A 25,589-nucleotide genomic window follows, 5' to 3' on the forward strand; every position below is an offset into this window, starting at 1 on the left:
CAGGACTGAAGTCAGTGGGAGGACAACTGAGCCCCAAGACACTGGGCAGAGAAAGGGCTCAAGGAGAGGAAGCCAGACTGACTTGCACCCCTGTACCTGTGACATTAAACTTCCTCTTCACAGTCCACTGCAACTTCTCCTTCAGCAGGCTCAGGGTGGTTTCCATGTAATCAGCAGCTCGGATCATGGCCCTGGTTCCTCCCACTGGCTGCTTGATATGTCCCAGGATATCTGCAGGGGTGAAGGCTTCGTTCCTCAGTTTCTCCTTTAAACTGAAAGAAAAAAAGTCCCACTGTAGCTCTGGAGCAGAAACAATCCTACAAGTTGCAAGGGACCCCTTCTGCCTTTGGTCCATCGCAGCTCATTCCACAGTTACAGTAGTTACTATCCTGGCACGTGTGTGCGGTGTGGGGCTAGCAAACATATGTGTGCAGGCCAGAGCTGACCGGCAGGATGTATTGTGGCCTATATGATACAGTTGGGTTCTCCAGAATCTCAGCTTTCATTTAGAAAACCAGTTAAGTGTCTATCAGTCATGGCTGCAGTGCAGACATAACCTTCCCAAAGTGACTTAAGAGTAGCCAAGGCAGTGATGCCTGCCTAAGTCTGCCCAGAGCCTGACACCATGGCTCCGAGAGGTGATCTCCCCTGTTCCTCTCACTGAGATGTCCACTTTAAATACCAGCGATGACATGTCCATGTCAACAATAACTGTTTAACTGCTGACCATTTAGTGGTTGGATGGGGAGCATGGGGAGGGAGTGAAGCCCACAGGGAAGAAATTGGATCTGGCTGCAGGGAAGGCAATGCAGAGAAAGTACAGAAGAATCACAGACAGGATAGGGAGAGAAATGGGAAGGTGGGTGGGGAAGGAAAAGAAGCAAAGGGCAGGACAGATTCTCTCAGTGTGTGATGGATATGACTATAAGGCACTGAACAAATACTACAGATAACAAAACAAACTCATCGTCGGGCCAGAGAGAGTCACAAGTGTAAGGCCAGATGGGACCAGCAGATCATCTAGCCTTCCCCCTGGGCATCACAGCCCCTCTGCTCACCATTTTCTGTCAGTTTAGATGTGTATAGAGGGCATCTACCAGACCAATCCCACAAGGCAAGATAGGCAGGGGAATCCCTCATTTGTGAATCCCATCGAGTGTTAGGTGTTGAGCTGCATGGCAGTGTGGGGAGGTGCTCAGCTGCCAAAATGTTGGTACCTTGTGGACTTTACTGGCAGAAATATGGGTGCCTATCTATGGACTTTAGGCACCTACATGGTTACACAGAAGCTGACAGAGGGGTTGTGAATGCCAGTGGCACCTAACGTTAGACTGAGGAACTTAAAGTGGCAGTTAGGTGCCTATGTCCGCCTTGTGAATCCCACCCTTGCAGTCTGGTGTCTCTTTGCTCGTACCACGCAGGCTGCTCTCATCCAAAATGGCCACCACTTCTGGTTCCCACTGAGAGTGACTCCAAGTTGCCTCCAGGGAAGACAGTAGTTCCCCATGCTATAAAGGAGTGGAGAGGAGCAGGTGAAAGGAGGTGGCGTCCATCTTTGCTATGGGACTCAGAAGAGTAAGAGATGGCAGCCATTTTGAGAGGGCAGTTGTTCATAGAATTCTCTGAAGTAGAACATTTTTCTTCAGCCACTGCTGAAGGAAAAACTTTCAGTTAGGAAGAATAATGGCAAAAAATTACCATGAATCCTAAACAAAAATTTTTGAAAAGTAGCCTATGGATACAAATTCAGTAAGGTTAATGATATGGAAAGTTTGAAGAGTCTTCATTATTTCATTAATGAGATTAGATTGGAACAAAAAAACTGTAATTATTTATTTTTGTATTAATTGTAATGCTGTTTAATTAATAGATTTTCTTGTATATGCTCAGAAAATTCATTTTATTCTCAAAGACTAAGTGCTGTCAGTTTGGGGAGGATATGGGGAGGATACGCAGGATGGTTCATACAAAACAAAATGCTGAATTCCTGTGTTAACTGCAATCTCCACACAACTGTGGAGTCCCAAACCGTATCTCCATAATGAGAACTTCCTGGGCACGTGTACAGCCCCGCCCCTTACTCCACTGACTCATTTCACTCATTGGAATTGCAGCATGCAAATCACCTGTCAAGGGATTGTGATGGTTGGTTGAGTCATCTCTGATGCCACAAAAATGATCTATGCTGTTTGAACTGTCCTTGCCTGTATTTATGGAGGTGCCGGTTGCAGCTCGATAGTTTAGGCTGAGTTCTGTTTTGCACTTAAAATAGGGGTTCAATCTCTTGGTTATCTGTGAAGACAAATTTACACCTCCCTAAATTTACACCAATCACTCTTTGAGTTCAGAATGAATTTTCTGAGAATTTACAAGTAAACCTGAGAATTAGCTTATGAGTTAAAATTAATTAAAAATTGGATCCTTTAAGAAATTTACCATCTAAGTCAGTCTTTTCTTTATCCCAAAATAATGGAATAACACACACTTATCAAATTTCCACAGTTACGATATTTGGCATCTTGTTCATAGTCTATATCTGAAGAAATATGATTGTAATTAATTAAAGTATTAGTGATTGTTGCATAAATTGTTATGGTTGTACTGGGTCCAGATAAGATCAGGGCAACATCTCAAGTAACTCTAAGTCCTACCAATGTGACATCAGAGGTAGCTTAACTAATCCTCATCCTTCTTCTACAGCTCATTCGTGTGCAACAATTCTATTGGTGGTAATAAGACAGGTATGAAGGAGATGGGATATGTCAAAAGTTCTCATTGGTAGATTACACAGCACAACTGCCACTCCTTTTAAAGGTCCCGTAGCCCCATGCTGGCTTGGTCATTGGTGCTTGAAAGTTTCCCGTTGGCTCCCCTGCACACAGAGAGGCCGCACTGCCAGAGGAAGTGAGGCAGGAGCACAGGCTAGAATTATTGGGACTCAGCAACTTGTCTCTCCCAGCCTCCCTTCCTGTCGCACCAGTCTCGCTAACACCGATCAATAAAGCCACTGCAAATGAAGGGACAGATTTACCACTGTGCTTTGGCTGCTTTGTACTGCTCTTGTGAAGGGAAAAATAAAACCCCCTTAACGGTTCCTTAAAAAGTCCATGTCCTCCAATCTGGAACCACAAACATGAAATGTCTTAATCACAATCCAGAATCTGGAGTTGTGTGGTTATTGCCTGGCCTCACTACTCGCCACTCCCCAAACCTTACCACGTTTGGATTTCTTTTAAGCATAACTTTAACTCTGAATTTCCCAGGTTTGGAATGTTAGATATAGACTCACAACAGCCCTGAAATGTTCTTTCCCCTAAAATGTGGTTACATATTCTCTATCTTAACTATATTTAAACTACAACGGTTAGTAAAAGACGGTTACCTACCTCTTGTAACTGTTGTTCTTCGAGAAGTGTTGTTCACGTCCGTTACAATTAGGTGTGTGCACACCACATGCACGGACGTTGGAAACTTTTTCCCTTAGCAGCTCCCATCAGGACGGCAGGGAAGCCCCCTAGAGTGGCGCCCTCATGGCAGAGTATATATTACCCTGCCAGCCCGACCCCCCTTCAGTTTCTTCTTGCTGTTCACTCCGACAGAGGGGAAAGGGGGTGGGTATTGTAATGGACATGAACAACACATCTCGAAGAACAACAGTTACTAGAGGTAGGTAACCGTCTTTTCTTCTTCGAGTGATTGTTCAAGTCCATTCCAATTAGATGACTTCCAAGCTTACTATTGGAGGAGGGTAGGAGCCATGGAACGATTGATTGAAGAACAGCTCTGCCGACTGCTGCATCATCTCTGGCCTGTTGGTTAACAGCATAGTGGACTGTAAACGTGTTCACTGAAGACCAGGTGGCTGCTTTACAGATCTCCTGGATAGGGACCTGAGCCAGAAAGGCTGTCGAAGATGCCTGTGCTCTGGTTAAATGGGCCGAAATTGCTGGGGCTGGGACCTTGGCCAACTCATAGCATGTGCGAATGCAGTCTGTGATCCAGAACGATATGCACTGTGCAGAGACAGGAAGACCTTTCATTTTGTCAGCTATGGTGATGAACAATTGGGTCGACTTGTGGAAAGGTTTCATACACCCTATGTAGAAAGCCAGGGTTCTCCAGACATCCAGCGTGTGTAGGCTACGGTGTCTCGGGCTCATGTGGGGTTTTGGAAAGAACACTAGTAAGCAAATGTCCTGACCCACGTGGAATTGGGAGATCACCTTGGGGAGAAATTTAGGATGTGGTCTAAGCTGCACCTTGTCCTTATGAAACACCGTGTGCGGTGGTTTAGAGGTGAGGGCTCTCAGCTTGGACATCCTTCTTGCTGATGTAATGGCCACCAGGAACGCACCTTCCAAGAAAGATAGAGGAGGGAACAAGTGGCCAGGGGCTCAGATGGTGGGCTCATGAGTTTGGAGAGGACCAGGTTCAGGTTCCAGGTTGGGACTGGTGGTCGAGAATACAGGAACACCCTCTCCAGACCTTTGAGGAATCGCCATACAATGGGATTAGAAAATACCGAGTGCCCAGACTCCCCTGGATGGAAAGCTTAAATGGCCACCAGGTTTTCTCTGATGGAGGAAGGGGATAGACCCTGATGCTTAAGGTGTAGGAGGTATTTTAAAATAACTGTGATGGTACCCTGGAGTAGTTGAAGGCGCTTGGGTTCACACCTTATCCATTTCACCAGGTAGGTAGCCCCAGCAGAAGGTTTCCTACTGCCGAGGAGAATTTGTCTCACCAACTGAGAGCACTGGCTCTCCATGGGATTTAGCCACGGAGTTTCCAAGCCATGAGATGCAGAGACTGCAGGTTTGGGTGAAGGAGGCACCCGTGGTCGGGGCAATCAGGGCATCTACAGATAGCTCTAGTAGGGTTGTATACCAATGCTGTCAGGGCCAAGAGGGGCTGATAATGATCACCATCACCCTATGTCTGCGAATTTTGAGGCGGACCCGATGGACAAGTGGGATAGGAGGGAAGGCATACTTCAGACCCTTGTCCCATGGTATTAAGAGCACATCAGCAATCGAGCCTGGACTGTGGTTTTGGAATGAGCAGAACTGAGGGCACTGTCTGTTGCTCTTGGTGGCGAAGAGGTCTACTTGGGGATCACCCCACTCCTGGCAGAGTGACTGTATGTTGTCCAATCTGATTGACCACTCGTGCATGTGGTATGACCTGCTGTGGCGATCAGCAAGCTCGTTCCACACTCCTGGAAGGTAGGATGCTTTGAGCTGAATGGATGAGGCTATACAGAAGTCCCAGAGAAGAAGAGCTTCATGGCAGAGAGGTGAGGAGCGGGCTCTGCCTTGTTTGTTTATATAGAACATGGTGGTCGTGTTGTCTGTCAGGACTGTCATGCTGTGACCTTGCAATGTGGCGTGAAAGGTCTGGCAGGTGAGATGAACTGCCCTGAGCTCCTTCAGGTTGATATGGAGAAGTATCTTGTCCCTCAACCACAAGCCTTGTGTCCTCAAGTCCCATAAGTGTATGCCCCAGCCCAGATGTGATGCCTCTGTTACTAACATCAGAGAAGGTTGGGGCTTGGCGAAGGGGACCCCTGAACAGACCACTGATTGGTCCAGCCACCAGCACAGGGATTTTAGAACCTGTTCCAGGATCATCACCACGAGGTCCAGGGGGTCTCTGTACAGACGATAAGACAGTGCGAACCACGCTTGCAAGGGTCTGAGTCTCAGTCGGGCATGGCTGATCACGTACTGGCAAGCTGCCATATGCCCTATTAGCTGTACGCAACACCTGACTGTGGTAGTGGGATACCGAAGCATTGATTTTACAATCTGCTCTATGGCTTGGAATCTGGGCTCTGGACGGTTCACTTTTGCCTGTACTGAGTCCAGGACTGTCCCTATAAACTCTAACCTTTGGGTGGGTATGAGAGAAGATTTGGGCACATGAGGAGGATCCCCAGTCTGTGAAATGTGTCCATGACTACCATCACATGGGACTGGACCTCATCCTTGGAAGACCTGTGAGAAGCCAGGTATAGGTACACTCGAACCTGCTTTTTCCACAGGAAGGCTGCCACCACCGCCTTGCATTTCATGAACACTCGGGGGGCTGTGGACAGGCCGAATGGGAGAACCGTGAACTGGTAGTGATGTTGGTTTATGGCAAACCAGAGGAAGCGTCAGAGCGCCGAATGAATAGCAATATGGAAGTATGCGTCTTTCATGTCGAGGGCAGCGTACCAATCCCCGGATCCAGTGATGGAATGATAGTGCTCAGGGAGACCATGCGGAACCGGAGCTTGACCATAAATTTGTTGAGTCCGCGAAGGTCTAAAATGTGTCGAAGACCCTCCTTTGCCTTGGGGATTAGGAAGTAACAGGAGTAAAACCCTTTTCCCCTTAGCTCCTGCGGAACCTCCTCCACTGCACCTATCTCGAGGAGCAAACGAACCTCCTGAAGAAGGAGTTGCTCGTGAGAGGGGTCCCTGAAGAAGGATGGGGAAGGTGGGTGGGAGGTAGGGGAGGAGGAGAACTGGAGAGAGTATCCAACCTGTACCATGTATAGGTCCGATGTTATATGGGACCACGCATGGTAGAAGTGGGATACACAGTTTAAAAACTCTGGGGATGGATCCAGGAGCTGGGTTGGTACACTGTCCTCGGGCATGCCTTCAAAACCCTTGCTTGTTTCCCAGTTGGGGCTTATTCTGGCCCTAGTTAGGCACATTGTTCTGTCCGTGCCTGTTATTTCTGCCCTGCCAGCAATACGGCTCCTGTCTGGGGTGGGGTTGATACTGCCTCTGCAGAGGCCTGAAGGGCTTTCTCTGGGTTGCCAGAGTATGGATCCCTAGTGACTTCAGGGTGGCCCGAGAATCCTTAAGGCGATGCAGCCTGGAGTCTGTTTGCTCCGAGAAAAGGCCTGAACCCTCAAAAGGAGGGTATTCTGGAACTCAGGAGGGAGGCCCGATGCTTGGAGCCATGCTGAGCATCACCTAACTATCCCTGAGGCAGTGGTTCTGGCCGCAGAGTCCGCTGAATCGAGGGAGGCTTGTAATGAAGTTTTAGCCACCGCCTTCCCTTCCTCAATTAAAGCCGCAAACTCAGAGTGTGAGTTCTGGGGCAGGCGATCCTTAAACTTGGACATGGCCATCCAAGAGTTGAAATTATGACTATTAAGGACTGTCTGCTGATTGGCTATACGTAACTGGAGGCTTCCGGAAGAGTAGGCCTTCCTATCGAAGAGGTCCAAACATTGGGCTTCCTTGGCCTTTGGGGCCAAGGCTTTTTGGCCCTGTCATTCCTTTTCGTTGACTGCTGAAATGACTAGGGAACAGGGAGCCGGATGGCAGAACTGGAACTCATAGCCATTGGAGGGAGCAAAGTATTTCCATTCTACGCCCCTCGAGGCCGGGGTCTGCCATATTGTTTTAAGAAAAGGAGTACTTGTGGTACCTTAGAGACTAACAAATTTATTTGGGCATAAGCTTTCATGAGCTACAGCTCACTTCATTGAATGCATCCGATGAAGTGAGCTGTAGCTCACGAAAGCTCATGCTCAAATAAATTTCTTAGTCTCTAAGGTGCCACAAGTCCTCCTTTTCTTTTTGAGAATATAGACTAACATGGCTGCTACTCTGAAACCATATTGTTTTGTAATTCATTTGTATGGTCTTTATGAGAGGGAGCGCAACTCTGGAGGGGCCCTCGGGCATCAGGCTATCCACCATCGGATCCTCCTGCTCAACCATTTCTTCTGCCTGGAAGCCCATATTGAGGGTGATCCCACAGAGTAGCTCCTGGTGAGCCATGTGGTCAATCAGTGGTGGTCCTGAGACTGATGTGCTTGCCACTGCCTCATCTGGGGAAGAGGAGGAAGTGAGGTGCTGTAGGTTGCCCTTATCTAGACCCTCCTGTGTGTCCTCATATGCCTGGGTCACTTCAGGGCCCTGCAGGGCTTTGACACCTCTCGAGGTGTCGCAGAACTTGGCACCGCCTCAGGTACTAGGCCTGGAGGCGCGGTTGCTCTTGTGGGTCTGGGGGTGGCCTAGAGAGAGTGGCCTCCCTTGTCCTTGATGGGTGCCTGCGTGGCGACCTGGAATGGTGTCACATAGATTGTCCGGACCCAGAGGCTCTGGAGGAGATGCCCTGTTGCTGGTGGTAGGCCCATGGGGTCCAGAAAGGCCACTGACCCGGAGGAGGCCATTGTGGCTGCCAAGCTGGTTGGGATTCTCTGCTGGCTATTGCTCGATGTCTGCTATAGCTAGAGGGCCAGAGTCGACCTCAGAGCTGGAGGATACTGATGGAGAGGACCAGGGTGGTGCCGAACGTTGAGCGGTCGCAGGGTGCCGGGGAGCTGGGGAGGGGTGCCTGGCTGACCAGGACCATGAACGGTACTGGGAGTCTCGGGACCGAGATCAGTGTCTTGCACTCGGCGCCGGTGAGGTCCGGTGCCGGGCGACCAATGGTGTTGGGGACTGGCGTGCAGTCGCCGCGGGTGCCGCTGGCTGGTTCGACTCTGGTGCCATAACTTCACTCTGGGTTGTGGGCACCAAGGAATAGTAAGACGCCGAGCTCGAATGGGAGTGGTGCTGAGATGGTGACCTCAAGCGGCGCACCATTGCCGGCTTCCCTCTGGACCACCCCCTTTTAGGTGGTGCCAGAGGCTTCTTCCTGCACGGGAGGGGGTTTGGCACCGACAACTCAATGAGGTCTTTTTCTGTCTCAAAAGTGTCGGGTGTGGAGGGGTGTTCAAGGACCTCCTCCAGGCCTTCGTCGACACTGAATCAGCTGGGTACCAGAATCAACAGGGCCTGTGGTGCCGGAGTCGATGGTGCTGGTTCTTGGTTCAGGCTCGAAATGTGTCTTTGCGTGTCAGGAGCATCTTTGAGCGGTTTAGTAGCTCTTTGGGAGAGCGCCCTCTTTCCCCTTGCTTGTGCTGCTTAGTTGGTGCCGGAGAGGTTGACCAATGCAGAAGTTGGTCGTCCCATCTCAGTGCTGGTGATTTACGGTGCCTGGGTGGTGCCGGGTCGCGCACGGATGCCAGGGCACTTTGCACCGAGGAAGCTGGGGCCAGTGCCGCTCGGTCAGAGGCCGGTGGTTGTAATGCAGCCTCCATGAGCAACTGCTTAAGGTGAAAGTCTCTTTCTTTCTTGGTGTGCAGCTTAAAGGCCTTGCAGATTTTGCAGCGATCTGCCTGATGAGACGCTCCCAGACGCCGGAGACAGGAATCGTGGGGGTCGCTGTTAGGCATAGACTTGCAGTACATGGCATAAGCTTTGAAAACCTGGGCTTGCAGCATGCCCCACAGCCCCAGACTGGTGCTGGAACTAGCTTCCAGACACCTGAAACAATGGAGTTCTAACGAACTGGCAACTATCTAAGAACAAGACTGAAAGGCTAAGGGATCTCTCGCAAGCGAGAGAGAGAGAAAATATTCCAACACCGCCACGGACAATAAGAAGGAACAGAAGGGGGGGTCGGACTGGCAGGGCAATATATCCCCTGCCATGAGGGCACCACTCTAGGGAGTTCCCCTGCCGTCCTGATGGGAGCGGCTAAGGGGGAAAGTTTCCAACGTCCATGCACGCAGCGCGCGCACACCTAATTAGAATGGACATGAACAATCACTCAAAGAAGAACTTTCATTATGACCTGATTTGTTCAGCTGTGCTGAGTCCCCAGGTTTTTCAATGTGTGTTAATTATGTGGAAAGTTTGCAGGGTTGAATAAGGTGTCTGGAAGCTAGATGGGGCCCAGGAATACCTGTGACTCAAAAAAAAGTGATTTGTTAACATTTAGCTGAAAACCCTCAGAAGATTCAGCCTTTGCTCCCAGATTGCAGCTAGCAAGAGATGTTAAGAGTAACAAGAAGGGTTTCTTCAGGTATGTTGGCAACAAGAAGAAAGCCAAGGAAAGTGTGGGCCCCTTACTGAATGAGGGAGGCAACCTAGTGACAGAGGATGTGGAAAAAGCTAATGTACTCAATGCTTTTTTTGCCTCTGTCTTCACTAACAAGGTCAGCTCCCAGACTGCTGCGCTGGGCATCACAAAATGGGGAAGAGATGGCCAGCCCTCTGTGGAGATAGAGGTGGTTAGGGACTATTTAGAAAAGCTGGACGTGTACAAGTCCATGGGGCCGGACGAGTTGCATCCGAGAGTGCTGAAGGAATTGGCGGCTGTGATTGCAGAGCCATTGGCCATTATCTTTGAAAACTGGTGGCGAACGGGGGAAGTCCCGGATGACTGGAAAAAGGCTAATGTAGAGCCAATCTTTAAAAAAGGGAAGAAGGAGGATCCTGGGAACTACAGGCCAGTCAGCCTCACCTCAGTCCCTGGAAAAATCATGGAGCAGGTCCTCAAAGAATCAATCCTGAAGCACTTGCATGAGAGGAAAGTGATCAGGAACAGCCAGCATGGATTCACCAAGGGAAGGTCATGCCTGACTAATCTAATCGCCTTTTATGATGAGATTACTGGTTCTGTGGATGAAGGGAAAGCAGTGGATGTATTGTATCTTGACTTTAGCAAAGCTTTTGACACGGTCTCCCACAGTATTCTTGTCAGCAAGTTAAGGAAGTATGGGCTGGATGAATGCACTACAAGGTGGGTAGAAAGCTGGCTAGATTGTCGGGCTCAACGGGTAGTGATCAATGGCTCCACGTCTAGTTGGCAGCCGGTATCAAGTGGAGTGCCCCAAGGGTCAGTCCTGGGGCCGGTTTTGTTCAATATCTTCATAAATGATCTGGAGGATGGTGTGGATTGCACTCTCAGCAAATTTGTGGATGATACTAAACTGGGAGGAGTGGTAGATACGCTGGAGGGGAGGGATAGGATACAGAAGGACCTAGACAAATTGGAGGATTGGGCCAAAAGAAATCTGATGAGGTTCAATAAGGATAAGTGCAGGGTCCTGCACTTAGGACGGAAAAATCCAATGCACCGCTACAGACTAGGGGCCAAATGGCTAGGCAGCAGTTCTGCGGAAAAGGACCTAGGGGTGACAGTGGATGAGAAGCTGGATATGAGTCAACAGTGTGCTCTTGTTGCCAAGAAGGCCAATGGCATTTTGGGATGTATAAGTAGGGGCATAGCGAGCAGATCGAGGGACGTGATCGTTCCCCTCTATTCGACATTGGTGAGGCCTCATCTGGAGTACTGTGTCCAGTTTTGGGCCCCACACTAGAAGAAGGATGTGGATAAATTGGAGAGAGTCCAGCGAAGGGCAACAAAAATGATTAGGGGTCTAGAACACATGACTTATGAGGAGAGGCTGAGGGAGCTGGGATTGTTTAGTCTACAGAAGAGAAGAATGAGGGGGGATTTGATAGCTGCTTTCAACTACCTGAAAGGGGGTTCCAAAGAGGATGGCTCTAGACTGTTCTCAATGGTAGCAGATGACAGAACGAGGAGTAATGGTCTCAAGTTGCAGTGGGGGAGGTTTAGATTGGATATTAGGAAAAACTTTTTCACTAGGAGGGTGGTGAAACACTGGAATGCGTTACCTAGGGAGGTGGTAGAATCTCCTTCCTTAGAGGTTTTTAAGGTCAGGCTTGACAAAGCCCTGGCTGGGATGATTTAACTGGGAATTGGTCCTGCTTCGAGCAGGGGGTTGGACTAGATGACCTTCTGGGGTCCCTTCCAACCCTGATATTCTATGATTCTATGATTAAGTGTTGTAAATTGAGGAAGATGCACTGTATTCTTAGATGAAAAACTGAACCCAACCTTAACTATGGAATAGCTGCTCTCAATTCCATAACAATTATGTCAGAGCACAGGTAACCATGAGGCTCACAGGCAGGTCGTGCATATACGAGAGGCCCATGGGGACAGACTGTCTCTGTCCCTCCATCTCTTTTACTGTCATTTTCTACTAAGGACAGTTAAATACCACCTTATTGACACCCCTTTTGTAGCCCTGCTCGAGAATGTCACCAATCACAGATTAGGGCTCAGGCATTGTCCTACTTGCAACCTGGAGTAGAAGAGTGCCTTGGACTAGGGTCAGATATTGGACTGCAGCATATTACATATGGAGAATTACTGTGGGCCAGATTTTGACACCTGTGCTCAGGATGAGTTGCACCTTACTCTGCAAATAGTGACACTGAAATCAATGGAGCTACCTACTCATGGAGCAGGGAGCTATTCACCATGCAGAAGGGTATGACAGGCTGACCCTCTGTAAACAGGGAACTCACCGGTTCCGGGTGTACTTATATGCTGCATCCACCAGCTGCTTGGCTTCATCAACACTGCTCAGAAGGGACGGAGCCGACAGCATCCCTGAGATATCTAGTCCAAAGAGAAGAAGGAGCATGACATGAGGATACCTCCTTCCCACAAGTTCACTCCACAAATCAGGATTTGCTGTATATATTGGAGCAAGTCTCTGCCCATCGCAAGTGGAATCTTCCCTGAGGCTCACCATCTGGCCCCTGTCCCGCTCTCCTCAGATCGTAGACTCACTCTTACAGCTATTCAATAGCCACAGCGCTTGGGCATTCAAAGGTTAGGTTTCCTTTTTACTATTAGCTCTCCCATATAGTACATGTTGCATCAAATTCTACCCAAAATTACTGACATGTGCTTTGAAACTTGACTCCAGTTTCATGTAGCTTTTGTCTGAGAATTGCCCTGTTCTCTTTGCACTATTATTTCTCCACATGGTACCCACTGGGGCAGGTTCTGCCTAGTTGCTTCTATGTGCCCAAGCTGAACTGAAGAGCTCTGTGTAGCTTGAAAGCTTGTCTCTTTTACCAATAGACACTGCTCCAGTAAAAGACATTATCTCATCCACCTTGTCTCTCTAGCTGAAACAGACATTTATAGAGCAGAACAGGTTTGGATTTCTTTTAAGTTTAGTCTTTACTCTGAATTTCTTGGGTTCATAACAATTGTTTATGGGATAGTTACAACATCCCTGTTATGTTTGTTATCCTAAACTACTGATATGTACTCTGAAACTTGATTTCACTTTAATGTAGCTTTTGTCTGAGAATCGTCTTGATTTTAAAAAAATAATAATTTGCTTTTCATTTTTATGGCCAGATCTACTGGTTCAGGCTAACGTTTTTCTGCCCCTTGGAAGCAGCACAAAGCAGCAAGTACTGGCCATGGAAGTTGGGTTTACAGCTGCTTTGCATCTCCACAGTATAGCAAAGCAGTTGGAATACACTTTTTCCTCCCTCTTTCCTGTCCACATTCCCCTGAAGACACATTCTGGTTTCCACCTCCCTCCTGCTATCCCCTGTGTACCACTACACATGCTCCCCTCCTCCCCGCTCCCCCGAATAGGTCTGGTGCAATGGGTAGTTTCTGAAATGAAAGGTACAGAGCTAATTGTCTTTCCCATTACTCTTCATCACTGAAAGTCTGGAAGAACAATGAGAGAAGACAGACCTTTTGCAAAAGGGAAATTCATAGTGAGTTTCTCTGAAAAAAATTATTATTCTTCAGCCTCTGCCAAAAAAGAAACTTTCAGTTATGAAGAAAAATGAAGAATTCACAATTTATGCTAAAAATTATTTGTGGCATTACGCCCCATATTCTTCATGGTATTATTATTATGATATGAGTATGGCATAATTATGATATATTTGGTACAAGATAAAGCATGTGAGATATCATTGAAGAGGTTATGATTTACTGAATATGATTATCCTATTTGTATGTATGTATCATTCTGGTATCTGAAGTTAGATATATTGAAATGTGCTTACACCTGGGGAACACCCACTAGATAGAATGCAATCAGTCTAGATGGCTGGCTGGGAAGGGCCATTAGGGAAAACAATAGGTCTGAGAAGATGCTAATCTCCGACGGGGGAGCCTTTCTGAGGACGCTACAAACAGCATCTGATTCATGGCTGCTGTGGCCTTACAGAGACATGTGGCCAAGTCACTTGGTACTGGACTCCATCATAGAATACCAGTGTTTTTTCATTGAAAGGCATGGGTTGGCGACAAAGTTGGCGACAAAGGGTTTCCGCCATTTGCAAAAACTATTTAAGGCAGGGGAGTGACATCATTGGGGTGCTTCTTGGACTCCCCGCCCAAGAGAGACTGCTGGAAACATCTGAGGAACAAGGACTGGAACTGGGGAGAAGGGCTGGACCCAAGCTAGAGGGGTTTCTAGCCTGTGAAAGGAATAACGGGTTTTAAGTTGCAAGAAAGTGCAGCTTGCTCTCAAGACTCTGCAAACTGCCTAAATCAACACTTAGGGTGAGAATTTGCTACCGATATCCAATTTCTTTAGTATATTAAGCTTAGATTGCATTTTTGTTTAGTTGCAAGGTAATCTGCTTTGATCTGTTTGCTATCTCTTATAATCACTTAAAATCTATCTTATGTAATTAATAAACTTGTTTTTGTTTTGTCTAAAACCAGCGTGTGGACATTATAACTTGGGGCAGAAAACTTTTGCATCTCTCTCCATGTTGAGGGAGAGGGCGAACTTCATGAGCTTACAGTTCTCTGTGCAGTTCTCTGTGCAGCACAAGACTGTATAATTTTGGGTTTACCCTCCAGAGGTGTGGTGTGCCTGAGAAGCTGGTAAGTACCCTAGTTGTATAGCCTTCCCATGCAGGGGCTGATCAGAAAGCCTGTTTGCATGTTACAACAGGTGTGTGTCCCTACCTGTGTGTATGCTGATCGAAAGAGCAAGCTTGGAGAGCTTAGCAACTTGTCACAGCAGCACAGTGTGAGAGGGAACCCAGGCTGGTGGGTCTGGGAGGCTCAGTGGTACCCAGTTCCAGGTGGCACCCCAGGGGGAACCCGTGACATTATTGTACACAGTTATTTAGCTAGATCTATTCAAAATTCACCTCTCTGCCAATTATTGTATGGACAGACAATGTCCGAGCTGAGATCATTTAAGAAAAAAAATGGTCTGATACGGAGTGCTAAATTTCTTAAAGAACCCATTTAAAATTCATTTTAACTTATAAACAAATTAGCAGATTTATATGTAAAGTCTCAGAAAATTCCTTCCAGATTCAAAGAGTAAGTGCTATAAATTTGGGAGACCAGGCTGCATTTTTCATGCCTCGATGGTCCCTCTAAGGACAGTGGGCCCAGCTTTCTTGTGTCTGCAGCTGGACCTGATTAGGAATGTGGGGTGGCATCTGGGGCCAAGGAAGACAGAAGGAAATTTGGGTAAGAGAGGATAGCAAAAGCCTGGGGGTTGGAGAAGGAGGGAGACCAGGAGAGACTTGCCTGCTGCCCTCCCCAAGCCAAGAAAGCCAAAGGGCTGAAGAAGGCTGAGGGCCAGGGGAGCAGCAAGGGACTTGTCCAAGTCTGAAGAAGGCTGAGGGCCAGGGGAGCCCAATGACTTGTCCAAGTCTGAGAACAGACAGTATGAGAGGGTGCTGGACCATCTCCTGGAGGAGAAAGGATGCCAGATAGGAACGCAGGGAGTTCCTGATGGACAGAGCAGGGAAGGATTTCAGATAGAAGGAGCTAGGGGGCTCCTGGATAAAAAGCAGACTAGAACTTAAGAAGAGCCCTGGGGCTGGTGGAAGGTCTCGGAGCTGTACAGATGCTGTGTTGATGGGCTGTATTCAAGGACTTGGAGAACGGTTTGAATTGTTGACATTAATAAACCAGCCCAAGCAGAGGTATTATTGCCCACAAGAAAGCCACTAGTGAAGTTCTTGAGCACCATGAGGAGGAAAAGCTGACAGGGCCCCTGCAAATATCATGCCTCTCACAAGGGAGCAATTAGGGATAAAGAGAATCTGTCTGAAGCCTTGTGGCTCTGTGGTTAAGATTGAGTTGAGTTCTGCACTTAAACCAAGTGTCCGAATCCCTGCTTTAAGAGCAAAACTCAGATTAATCTGAACTGTGCAGCCACAACTGGTGCCTCCATAATTAAATGCAGAGAAATCTGTAGCTAAGGTTGAGTTTTGAGGGAGATTCAGTCTCTGTTGGGCATGCAGCATGCAGCACATCCTCCCTAACATTATAGCATTTGCTCTCTGAGTACTGAACGAATATAAATAAAACCAATAACATCTCTGTTCGACATGGCTGAACAGGAACAGGACACTAGCTGTCAGAAACTCGCCATCCTGTAGAATGACCAGTGCAGGAGAGGGAAAGGGCACTTGGGTCTAAGCGATTCTGAAAAGGCAAATTATCAACTGCTGGTTTGTTTTCCGGAGCAAGCTGTTTATTTCTTTTGTGGTTCAGCTTTTCTCTAGGGAAGATTTCTGTGCAGGTGACATGTTTAATTCCTGATGCCATTGTAATTTTGCACTTTTTCCTTCTCAAAAATATAAGCCACTTTTTTAAAAAAAATCTTTTTCAAACTTATTATAGAGAGCAGGAGGGGCAGGAGAAAGGGGCAATACCTTTCAAGGAAGGTTCAGATCCCTGGCACAGGCTCAGCGTTACCAGGAATCCGAAGAGGGTGATTGCTGGCTTCATCCCTGGAAAGATACACAAATACACCTGGGTTAGTGGCAATGAAGGGTGTCCAGGATTCACAGATTTCACCCACCCATCAAAACAGCTCAATGCCCAGAGCTCTGACTGCCCCTCTCCTCGGTAAGGTTCAACTCCAGGCCAAAATCTCCTGCCTTTGGGTACAGATGGAGTCAGCTCCCAAGAAGTGAGGGGTTATTTTCAATCCAGAAGAGAGCCGCTGCCACGGTACACGGCAGCCGAATCCTTGGCTCATTCATACCACTGCAAGTCAGGCATAACTCCACCGAAGTCAATGGCTTTACCTTGGTACAAAACCACTGGGCAAGGAGCTGGAAGCCCCGTAGGTGAGTACCTGCACCTCAGCCCCTCTGCTCAGGTGGCACATCCTCTTGCTATTATCTGGTGACAACAGCAGAAAAGCTCATTGCATCACACCCTTTTGATGTGTGAAGTCACTTCCACTGTGTTCAATGGTGTGTCCCATAGGAGCACCTCCTGCGTGCATCGCTCCCTGAGGAGCTGTGAGGGCAGTGGTCCCCTCCTGCGTGCATCCCTCCCTGAGGAGCTGTGAGGGCAGTGGTCCCCTCCTGCGTGCATCGCTCCCTGAGGAGCTGTGAGGGCAGTGGTCCCCTCCTGCGTGCATCCCTCCCTGAGGAGCTGTGAGGGCAGTGGTCCCCTCCTGCGTGCATCGCTCCCTGAGGAGCTGTGAGGACAGTAGTTCCCTTCTGTGGAGCAGGAGGGACTTGTAAAAGGCTCAGTTCTGAAAATGTAGAAACTAGAATAAGAACTGGCCAAGAGAGGTGTAGCAGGAGAAAGACTGAGCCACCCTCCTCCCTGCTCCAAAGGTAACTTTGGTGGGGCGCGGACAGGGCAGTGGACCCAGTTGGGCACAAGGTAGGGGGTCGCTGGGGAAGGCTCTGGGGGCAGAGTCTCTCTGCACAGCCAGAGGTAGGGATATTGCACATGCCCCTCCCTCTGCTGAGATGTCCACGGGGGCACGGGCACTCCAGGGAGACACTGGTGCTGTGAGTCAGGCTGGAGCTGGATGCCCAAGCCCAGAGGCACATTCTCCCTGCTCCTGTGGTCCCAGCCTCCCAGGAGCCAGCGGGATTGGCTGCCCTGGCCCAGGGAGGTGGGGCTGGAAGTTCCTCCCAGGGGCAACACATTGTGCCCCCCCAGTATCAGCAGGCAGGAGTCATCTATGCCTGAGACCTTTAAAAGAGCTCAAGTGTCAGGATTAGTGTGGGGAGCACAAGTAACATCTAAATCCAGGAACTATGCCAGGAATGCCGCTGGTATGGGGATGCCCTCTACAGCTTGGACTGTCAGGAGCAGATGAATGGTGCTAAATGAGCAGCAGTACAGCAAGGCCTACAGGCCTCAGCTGGGATCAGCCCCATCGTGCCAGGCTCTCTCTCTCTATAGCGAGAGACAGGCCTTGGTCCACAGACTTTACAACCAACCAGACAAGAGGGCACAGAGAGATCAGGCGTTGCAGCCAAGGTCCCCAGGAGTCTAGAGCAGTTCCAGCAAATGAACCCTGAGTCTTAGTCGGTACAAAACCGCCCTTCTTCTCCACCTAGCCTTCTCTTCAGCAGGGAGCTGAGTCTCATGGAGTCATACAATCTAAGGGGCCATTGTGATCATCTCATCTAAAGCACAGGCCATTGGACTTCCAAGAACCAATTCCTGTTTGAACTAGGGCTGATCTTTTAGAAAAAACCCCCAATCTTGATTAAAAATAGTCAGTGATGGAGAATCCGCCACAACTCCTGGTAAACTGTTCCAACGGCTGTTAAAAATATTCCTTATTTCCAGTCTGAATTTGTCCAGCTTCACTTTCCAGCCATTGGATCATGTTACACCTGTCTCTGCTAGACTGAAGAGCACTCTTTTATCAAATTTTTCTTCCCCATGTAGTTACCTACAGTCAGTGATCAAGTCACCCCTTAACCTTCTCTTTGTTAAACTAAATAGATTGAACTCCTTGAGTCTATCACCATAGGGCAGGGGCGGGCAAACAGCCAGGTGTGGCCCAGCCCCCGCCTCCTATCTGACCCCCCCGCTTCTCGCCCCCCTGATGGCTCCCCCGGGACTTCTGCCCCATCCACCACCCCCTGCTCCCTGTCCCCTGACTACCCCCTGCCGCCCCATCCAATCCCCCCCATTCCTGACTGCCCCCCCAGGACCCCTGCCCCATCCAATCCCCCTGTTCCCTGCCCTCTGACCACCCCGACCCCATCCACACCCCGACCCCTGACCACACCCCCGAACGCCCCTGCCCTCTACCCAGCCCCCGCTACCCCCTTACCACACTGCCTGGAGCACCGGTGGCTGGCGGCGTTACAGCCATGCCGCCCAGAGCACCGTCTCAGGCCGCGGCTCTGCAACTGCGCTGCCTGGCCACCCAGAGCATTGTGCCAGCAGTGCAGAGCGCTGAGGCTGTGGGGGAGGGGGAACAGCAGGGGAGGGGCCGGGGACTAGCCTCCCGGGCCAGGAGCTCAGGGGCCGGGCAGGAAGGTCCCGCGGGCCATATATGGCTCGCGGGTCATAGTTTGCCCACCTGTGCTACAGGGCATAATTTACAAGACTTTAATTATTCTTGTGGCTCTTTGAACTTTCTCCAGTTTCTCAACATCCTTCTTGAATTGTGGACACCATTCTGAACACAGGAGTCCAGCAGCAGTCGCACCAGTGCCCGATACAGGAGTAGAATAACTTCTCTAGTCTATCCAAGATTCCCTGTTTATACAGCAAAGGATTGCACTAGCCCAAAGGTCCCCGAACTGTGGGGTGAGCCCCCTAGGGGGGCATGGAGGAACCTTCGCAGGGGGCGGGGGGCCAGCCCAGCCCCCACAAGGAGTGGGGAGAGAGCGCTATCCAACCCTGCCCTGCCACCAGCTCTGCTCTGGCCCCACCCCCAGCCATGGCCCCAGCTCCCAGACCTGCGACTGACCCGTCCCCAGCTTCGTGACTCCACACCTGGCCAGGGGCCCAGCCGCCAGCCCCCAACGTGGCCCGGCTGCAGCTCTGTTCCTGGCCTCACCACTGCCTCCAGGCTCGGTCCCTGGCCGCAGCTCTGGCCACAGCCCCAGACCCACCCCCGGCAGCAGTAGGGTTGCCAGGTGTCCGGTTTTCTACCAGAATGCCTGGTCAAAAAGGGACCCTGGTGGCTCCAGTCAGTGCTGCTGACTGGGCTGTTAAAAGTCCAGTCGGCAGTGCAGCAGGGCTAAGGCAGGCTCCCTACCTCCCGTAGCTCTGCGTGGCTCCCAGAAGCAGCGGCATGCCCCCCCCCCCCTGGCTCCTACACAGAAAGGCAGCCTGGGGGCGCCGGTTCAGCAGCTCCCATTGGCCGGGAACTGCAGCCAATAGGAGCTGCGGAGGCAGCGCCTGAAGACAGAGCAGTGTGCAGAGCCTCCTGGCCATGTCTCCACATAGGAGCCGGAGTGGGGTGTGACGTTAGTGACATGAACTGGGACCCTATAGATCATTTTTGCAAGTAAAGGCCTGTAGTGGCCCAAATCTTACATAAAGGGGGTCATACAAGGTGTCTAAGACAAGGTCATGGTTTGCTGGTTATGATTATGCTGTATATGTGTATATCTGTATATGTGTATCATTTTGTAGTTAAAATTATGAATATTGGCTCTGTACTGTCTGTATTTCAAACCTGTGCTATGCTTCTGGGGAACACTCCAGACAAGTTGGTGTCAGCTCTGCCTAGCCTGCTTGGTGGCCCATTAAGGACCATCAGACACAGGCACCAACTTTTGTCAGCGCCCGTGGATGCTCACGCCCCCCTGCCCCTCCCCGCCCCTATTGGATCCCTCCCCAAATCCCCACCCTGGCCATGCCTCCTCCCCCGAGCGCACCACGTTCCCCCTCCTCCCCGCTCCCTCCCTGGCTTGCCACACAAAACAGCTGTTTTGCAGTGCAAGAGCTGGGAGGGAGTGGGGGAGAAGCAGGACCCAGAAGCGCGCTCGGGGGAGGAGGTGGAGCAGAGTCGGGGGTGAGCTAGGGTGGGGCGGGGAGCTGTCGGTGGGTTCACAGCACCCACCAATTTTTCTCCATGGGTGCTCCAGCCCCGGAGCACCCATGGTGTCAGTGCTCATGCCATCAGCGACACAACTGACCCATTGAGAGAAGGCAGACATGCCTTGGGACTCAGCCAGGTGTGCAGGGACCTGCCTAAGGACAGAACTCTGAGGGTTTTCCAGGCCATGTGCTGGGCAGCTCGTCCTTGGGACAAAGAAAGAGACCACATGGTAGGAGACTATAAAAAGCTGCTGCAGCTCATCCATCTTGTCTTCAATCCTGCTTCTTACCTCTGGAGGGACTTCGCTGCACTGAAGCTTTGAACCAAGGACTGAAAGACCCATCCCAGCTGTGGATGTTCTCCAGAGACTTGATTTGAACCTGCAGTTTACTCTATCACTGCTGCAAGCCTGAACCAAGAACTTGGCCGTTACTGTATGTCATTGATTCCATTGAACCAATTCTAGCTCTCATCTCTATTTCTTTCCTTTTATGAATAAACCTTTCGATTTTAGATTCAAAAGGATTTGCAACAGCGTGATTTGTGGGTAAGATCTGATTTGTATATTGACCTGGATCTGGGGCTTGGTCCTTTGGGATTGAGAGAACCTTTTTTCTTTTACTGGGACATTGGTTTTCATAACCGTTTGTCCCCATAACGAATGGCACTGGTGGGGATACTGGGAAACTGGAGTGTCTGAGGGAATTGCTTGTGTGACTTGTGGTTAGCCAGTGGGTAAAACCAAAGTCTTCTCTGTCTGTCTGGTTGGGTTTGCCTTGGTGTGCATAGAAATCCCAGCCTTGGGCTGTAACTGCCCTGCTTTCAGCAATTCATCCTGAATTGGCACTCTCAGTTGGGTCCCGCCAGAACCAGCATCATTACAGGGGGACATGCTGCTGCTTCCAGGAGCTGCTTGAGGTAAGAGCCAACTGGAGCCTGTACCCCTGAGCCTCTCCCCACAACCCAACCCCTGATCCCTGCTCCCGCCTTCCAAACCCTTTAGTCCCAGCCCGAAGCACCCTCCTGCACCCTAAATCCCTCATCCCCAGCCACAGCCCATGCCCCCAGCCAGAGCCCTCACCCCCCCTGAACCCCAATGCCTTGCTCCAGCCGGTGAAAATGAGCGAGTGGGGAGAGGGAGCAACGGGGGGGGGGGCTCAGAGAAGGGGCGGGGCCTCCGAGGAGGGGCAGGACAGGGGGCAGGGCAAGGGTGTTCAGTTTTGCGTGAGTAGAAAGTTGGAAACTCTAGGCAGCAGACCCAGACTCCTCCCCCTCACCCCTGACTGTGGGCCCCCCCACCCCAAGACATGGCCCCACTCCTGGCCCTGACTCCGGGGGGTGGGGCATGGACAAGGGGAAGGAGAGACACCACCATCAAAAGTTTGGGGAACCACACTACATTAGCCCTTTTGACCATGTTGCACTGGGAGCTCATGCTCAGCTGATTATCCTCCGTTGTCTCCATGTTGACTCATCTGACCAACATTTGTGAGTGATGTCGTCCTCCAGGGACCCCAACTCAGAGAATACAATGAGGGCCCAAACTACAACTCCCATAAGGCAATGCACTAGCAAAATGAAATTTAGTGGGTTTTTTTAACTGATCTGAAACAAAATGTTTCAGGTCAAGTTAATAAAATGACATATCATAGAATCATAGAATCATAGAATATCAGGGTTGGAAGGGACCCCAGAAGGTCATCTAGTCCAACCCCCTGCTCAAAGCACGACCAATTCCCAGTTAAATCATCCCAGCCAGGGCTTTGTCAAGCCTGACCTTAAAAACCTCTAAGGAAGGAGATTCTACCACCTCCCTAGGTAACGCATTCCAGTGTTTCACCACCCTCCTAGTGAAAAAGTTTTTCCTAATATCCAATCTAAACCTCCCCCACTGCAACTTGATATTCTGATATTCTGATTTGTGTTAAACTGACCCACAATGAAATATTACAATTTGATTTTCCCAATAGAAAATTAGAATTTTTTGGCAAAATTGAAAATTTCGCAAGGAAAATTTCAATTTTTGTAGAATCTGTATTTTCTGTCAGAAAAGCATTCTGATGCATAATTCCCAGCCAGTGCTATTAACGGCATTAAGCACTTTAGAGTGTGCAAAACTGCTGAGATGGGGAGAGCAGGATTTTAACAGTGGGACTAATTCACAAGTTTTGCTACAGCAATATAACATAGAAGCTGGAATTCACAGAACCCACAGGAGTTCCCAGAGCTGCTGTTCTGGGTACCACTCGCTGGGGACTAGTGTTCTTACCCCAGCTCAAAGTTACAGGAGCCAGTTCTAGTCAGGAGCACGCAGTGGTGTTCACCCCACCTCAGAGGAGCTGCTGGCTACCAGCTAGTGCCAGACGACCCTGATTCTGGAGATCAAAGGTCACTAAGCACCACTTTGCCTCCCAGATGGCTGGGGGCCAGAGAGATCCCCAGTGGTTGCTCTAATTTATGCTATGCTGCAACTGCTCCCTATGGAGCCATCCAGCAGCAGAGACTATCTGGAGCAGTGTGCTCTGGCCATACCTCCACCTTCCCTCAGATCACCCCCCAGCAGGCCCCTGGGCCTGGGGCTGAGCCAAGAGAGGTGCAGGGCCATGCTGCCCTCCTTGCACCAAGCTATACCCTGGCTTTGCATTTCCTGTAGGCCTGCAGAGCCAGTGTACAGGGCTCTCCGCGGCGGCCCAGTCAGGTCAGTGATGGTTCCAGACACAAGCAATGTTCGCAGCTATGGATGAACACTGTGTGTGGCACGGGGTTACCAACTTTCATGATATTTGTTGCTTTTCCTAGCCCCCAGCTCCCGAGTCATGTGATTATCTGAGACTCTCAGCTATCATATGAGGTAGAAAAAGTGTAAATTTCTACACTAATTCTTGTAGAGAAAAGCTTGAAAACATGACCAGAGTGCAGGATAAAGCTCCAGAATCAGAAGCCAAAGGCATATTATTATTTTAAGCCAATCTCATGATTTCTGAAGCCTGACACATGAATCCTGAATCTTCTGGGTTGGCAGCATTGGTGATAACTGGAGAGGGTCTGGAATTTTTTGATTAAACATTTTTTTTTCACTCAGAAATGTTGATTTGTTGAAACTGAAACTGTTTGCAAAACAGTTTCAAGTCTGACAAAACACCTGGCTTAAAAAAATAAAAAATAAAAAAATTTAAAAAAGAGATTAAAAAAAGTCTTGAAATTGTCAGAATGGAAAGTTTCAGATTTTTGAGTCAAAATGACATTTCATTTTAAAATTTAAATAAACTTACACTAAAAGAGGTCTTTTTAATAAAGGAAAGAGTCCAAATCAAGACAAAATGTTTCAGAATTATAAAAATAAAATGTTTCTGTTGACCCAAACCCAATTTTTTTTCTTATTTTTTGGTTTTGGAAAATTTTCAAGCTTTTGATTTTTGTCACAGATCAGGCCAGGAAAAAATTTCAAAATGTTGAAAATGCTCCTTTTCCACCCAGCCCGCATCACGGTGTTTAATTCTCCCGCAGTGGCTACTCCAGACTGGTGACAGGTTTCAGAGTAGCAGCCGTGTTAGTCTGTATTCGCAAAAAGAAAAGGAGGACTTGTGGCACCTTAGAGACTAACCGATTTATTAGAGCATAAGCTTTCGTGAGCTACAGCTCACTTCCTCAGATGCATATCGTGGAAACTGCAGCAGGCTTTATATATACACAGAGAATATGAAACAATACCTATTCCCACCCCACTGTCCTGCTGGTAATAGCTTATCTAAAGTGATTTCCAGCACAAATCCAGGTTTTCTCACCCTCCACCCCCCCACACAAATTCACTCTCCTGCTGGTGATAGCCCATCCAAAGTGACAACTCTTTACACAATGTGCATGACAATCAAGCTGGGCTATTTCCTGCATAAATCCAGGTTCTCACATCCCCCCCACCCCCATACACACACAAACTCACTCTCCTGCTGGTAATAGCTCATCCAAACTGACCACTCTTCAAGTTAAAATCCAAGTTAAACCAGAACATCTGGGGGGGGGGGGGTAGGAAAAAACAAGAGGAAACAGGCTACCTTGCATAATGACTTAGCCACTCCAAGTCTCTATTTAAGCCTAAATTAATAGTATCCAATTTGCAAATGAATTCCAATTCAGCAGTTTCTCGCTGGAGTCTGGATTTGAAGTTTTTTTGTTTTAAGATAGCGACCTTCATGTCTGTGATCGCGTGACCAGAGAGATTGAAGTGTTCTCCGACTGGTTTATGAATGTTATAATTCTTGACATCTGATTTGTGTCCATTTATTCTTTTACGTAGAGACTGTCCAGTTTGACCAATGTACATGGCAGAGGGGCATTGCTGGCACATGATGGCATATATCACATTGGTGGATGTGCAGGTGAACGAGCCTCTGATAGTCACCAGACTGGTGAGACTATTCCAACACACCTAGAGGACAGGCCCTGGGTTGGGGGGACAGGGCTGGGCAGCCTCACAAGCACAACAGTGGATGAAAGGAAAACATAATCAAACAACTCAGATCTCTGGCTGCTTTCCTTTGCCCCGACCCCCACAATGAAGATCACCCCCCAGCAGATCCCTGGTACAGTGCCTGGCTCAGCTGAACACTCTGCAGCCCTAGGCAGGCAAGCGTTACTACCAGACAGAGCCTGCTGGCCACACAGCAGAGACAGTGCCCAACGCTGGCACAGGTCACATGCCGCGGCGGCTGCCACACCGTGCAAAGCACTAGCAGGGACTTAACCGAGCTTTCCACAAGCAGCTCCCTGCACACCCTCCTAACAACCATGCCATTTTAGCAGCGGTTCTGCTCAAGCACATACAAGCATTAAACCTGCAGCATCTCACCTGCCATCTTCTGTTCCTCTGCGCATTGCAGCCTGGACCCCTGCACTTTTATCTCAAGGCAGGGGCAGCTCCTGCTGGGCGGGACCTGCCAGGCTGCGGGAAATGCCCAGTTGGCATGAATTGGGCAGGGCCAAGAAAAAGCTCCGCCCACTTCTTGCCACCTCCCAACTCGTGATCCTGAAAGGACCAAGGCTTAGGGGCCATGTCACTGGTGCGCCCTGGCTGCTGTGTGCAACCAGAGAAGGCAAAACAACCAGAGCATACCAGTGAGTCTGAAGGTGCAGCTCCGCCCCTCACCCCT

The 25,589-nt window shown here is 49.4% G+C and overlaps 1 protein-coding gene across 1 annotated transcript in view; it reads right to left on the minus strand.

Moving 5' to 3' along the window:
- Positions 1-25,348, minus strand: part of MPO (myeloperoxidase) — a 72,088-nt gene extending 46,740 nt beyond the window's left edge. Inside the window, exons 1-4 of the mRNA XM_073315135.1 lie at positions 25,289-25,348; positions 16,331-16,408; positions 12,179-12,272; positions 97-272 (exon numbers count right to left, since the gene is read on the minus strand). Of these exons, the coding sequence (XP_073171236.1) occupies positions 97-272; positions 12,179-12,272; positions 16,331-16,408; positions 25,289-25,295 (355 nt within the window). The 5' untranslated portion in view covers positions 25,296-25,348. The remainder of the gene's footprint in view (positions 1-96; positions 273-12,178; positions 12,273-16,330; positions 16,409-25,288) is intronic.
- Between the last annotated feature and the right edge of the window lie 241 nt (positions 25,349-25,589).

This window comes from Lepidochelys kempii, chromosome 17 (assembly GCF_965140265.1).
Source record: "Lepidochelys kempii isolate rLepKem1 chromosome 17, rLepKem1.hap2, whole genome shotgun sequence".
NCBI lineage: Eukaryota > Metazoa > Chordata > Testudines > Cheloniidae > Lepidochelys > Lepidochelys kempii.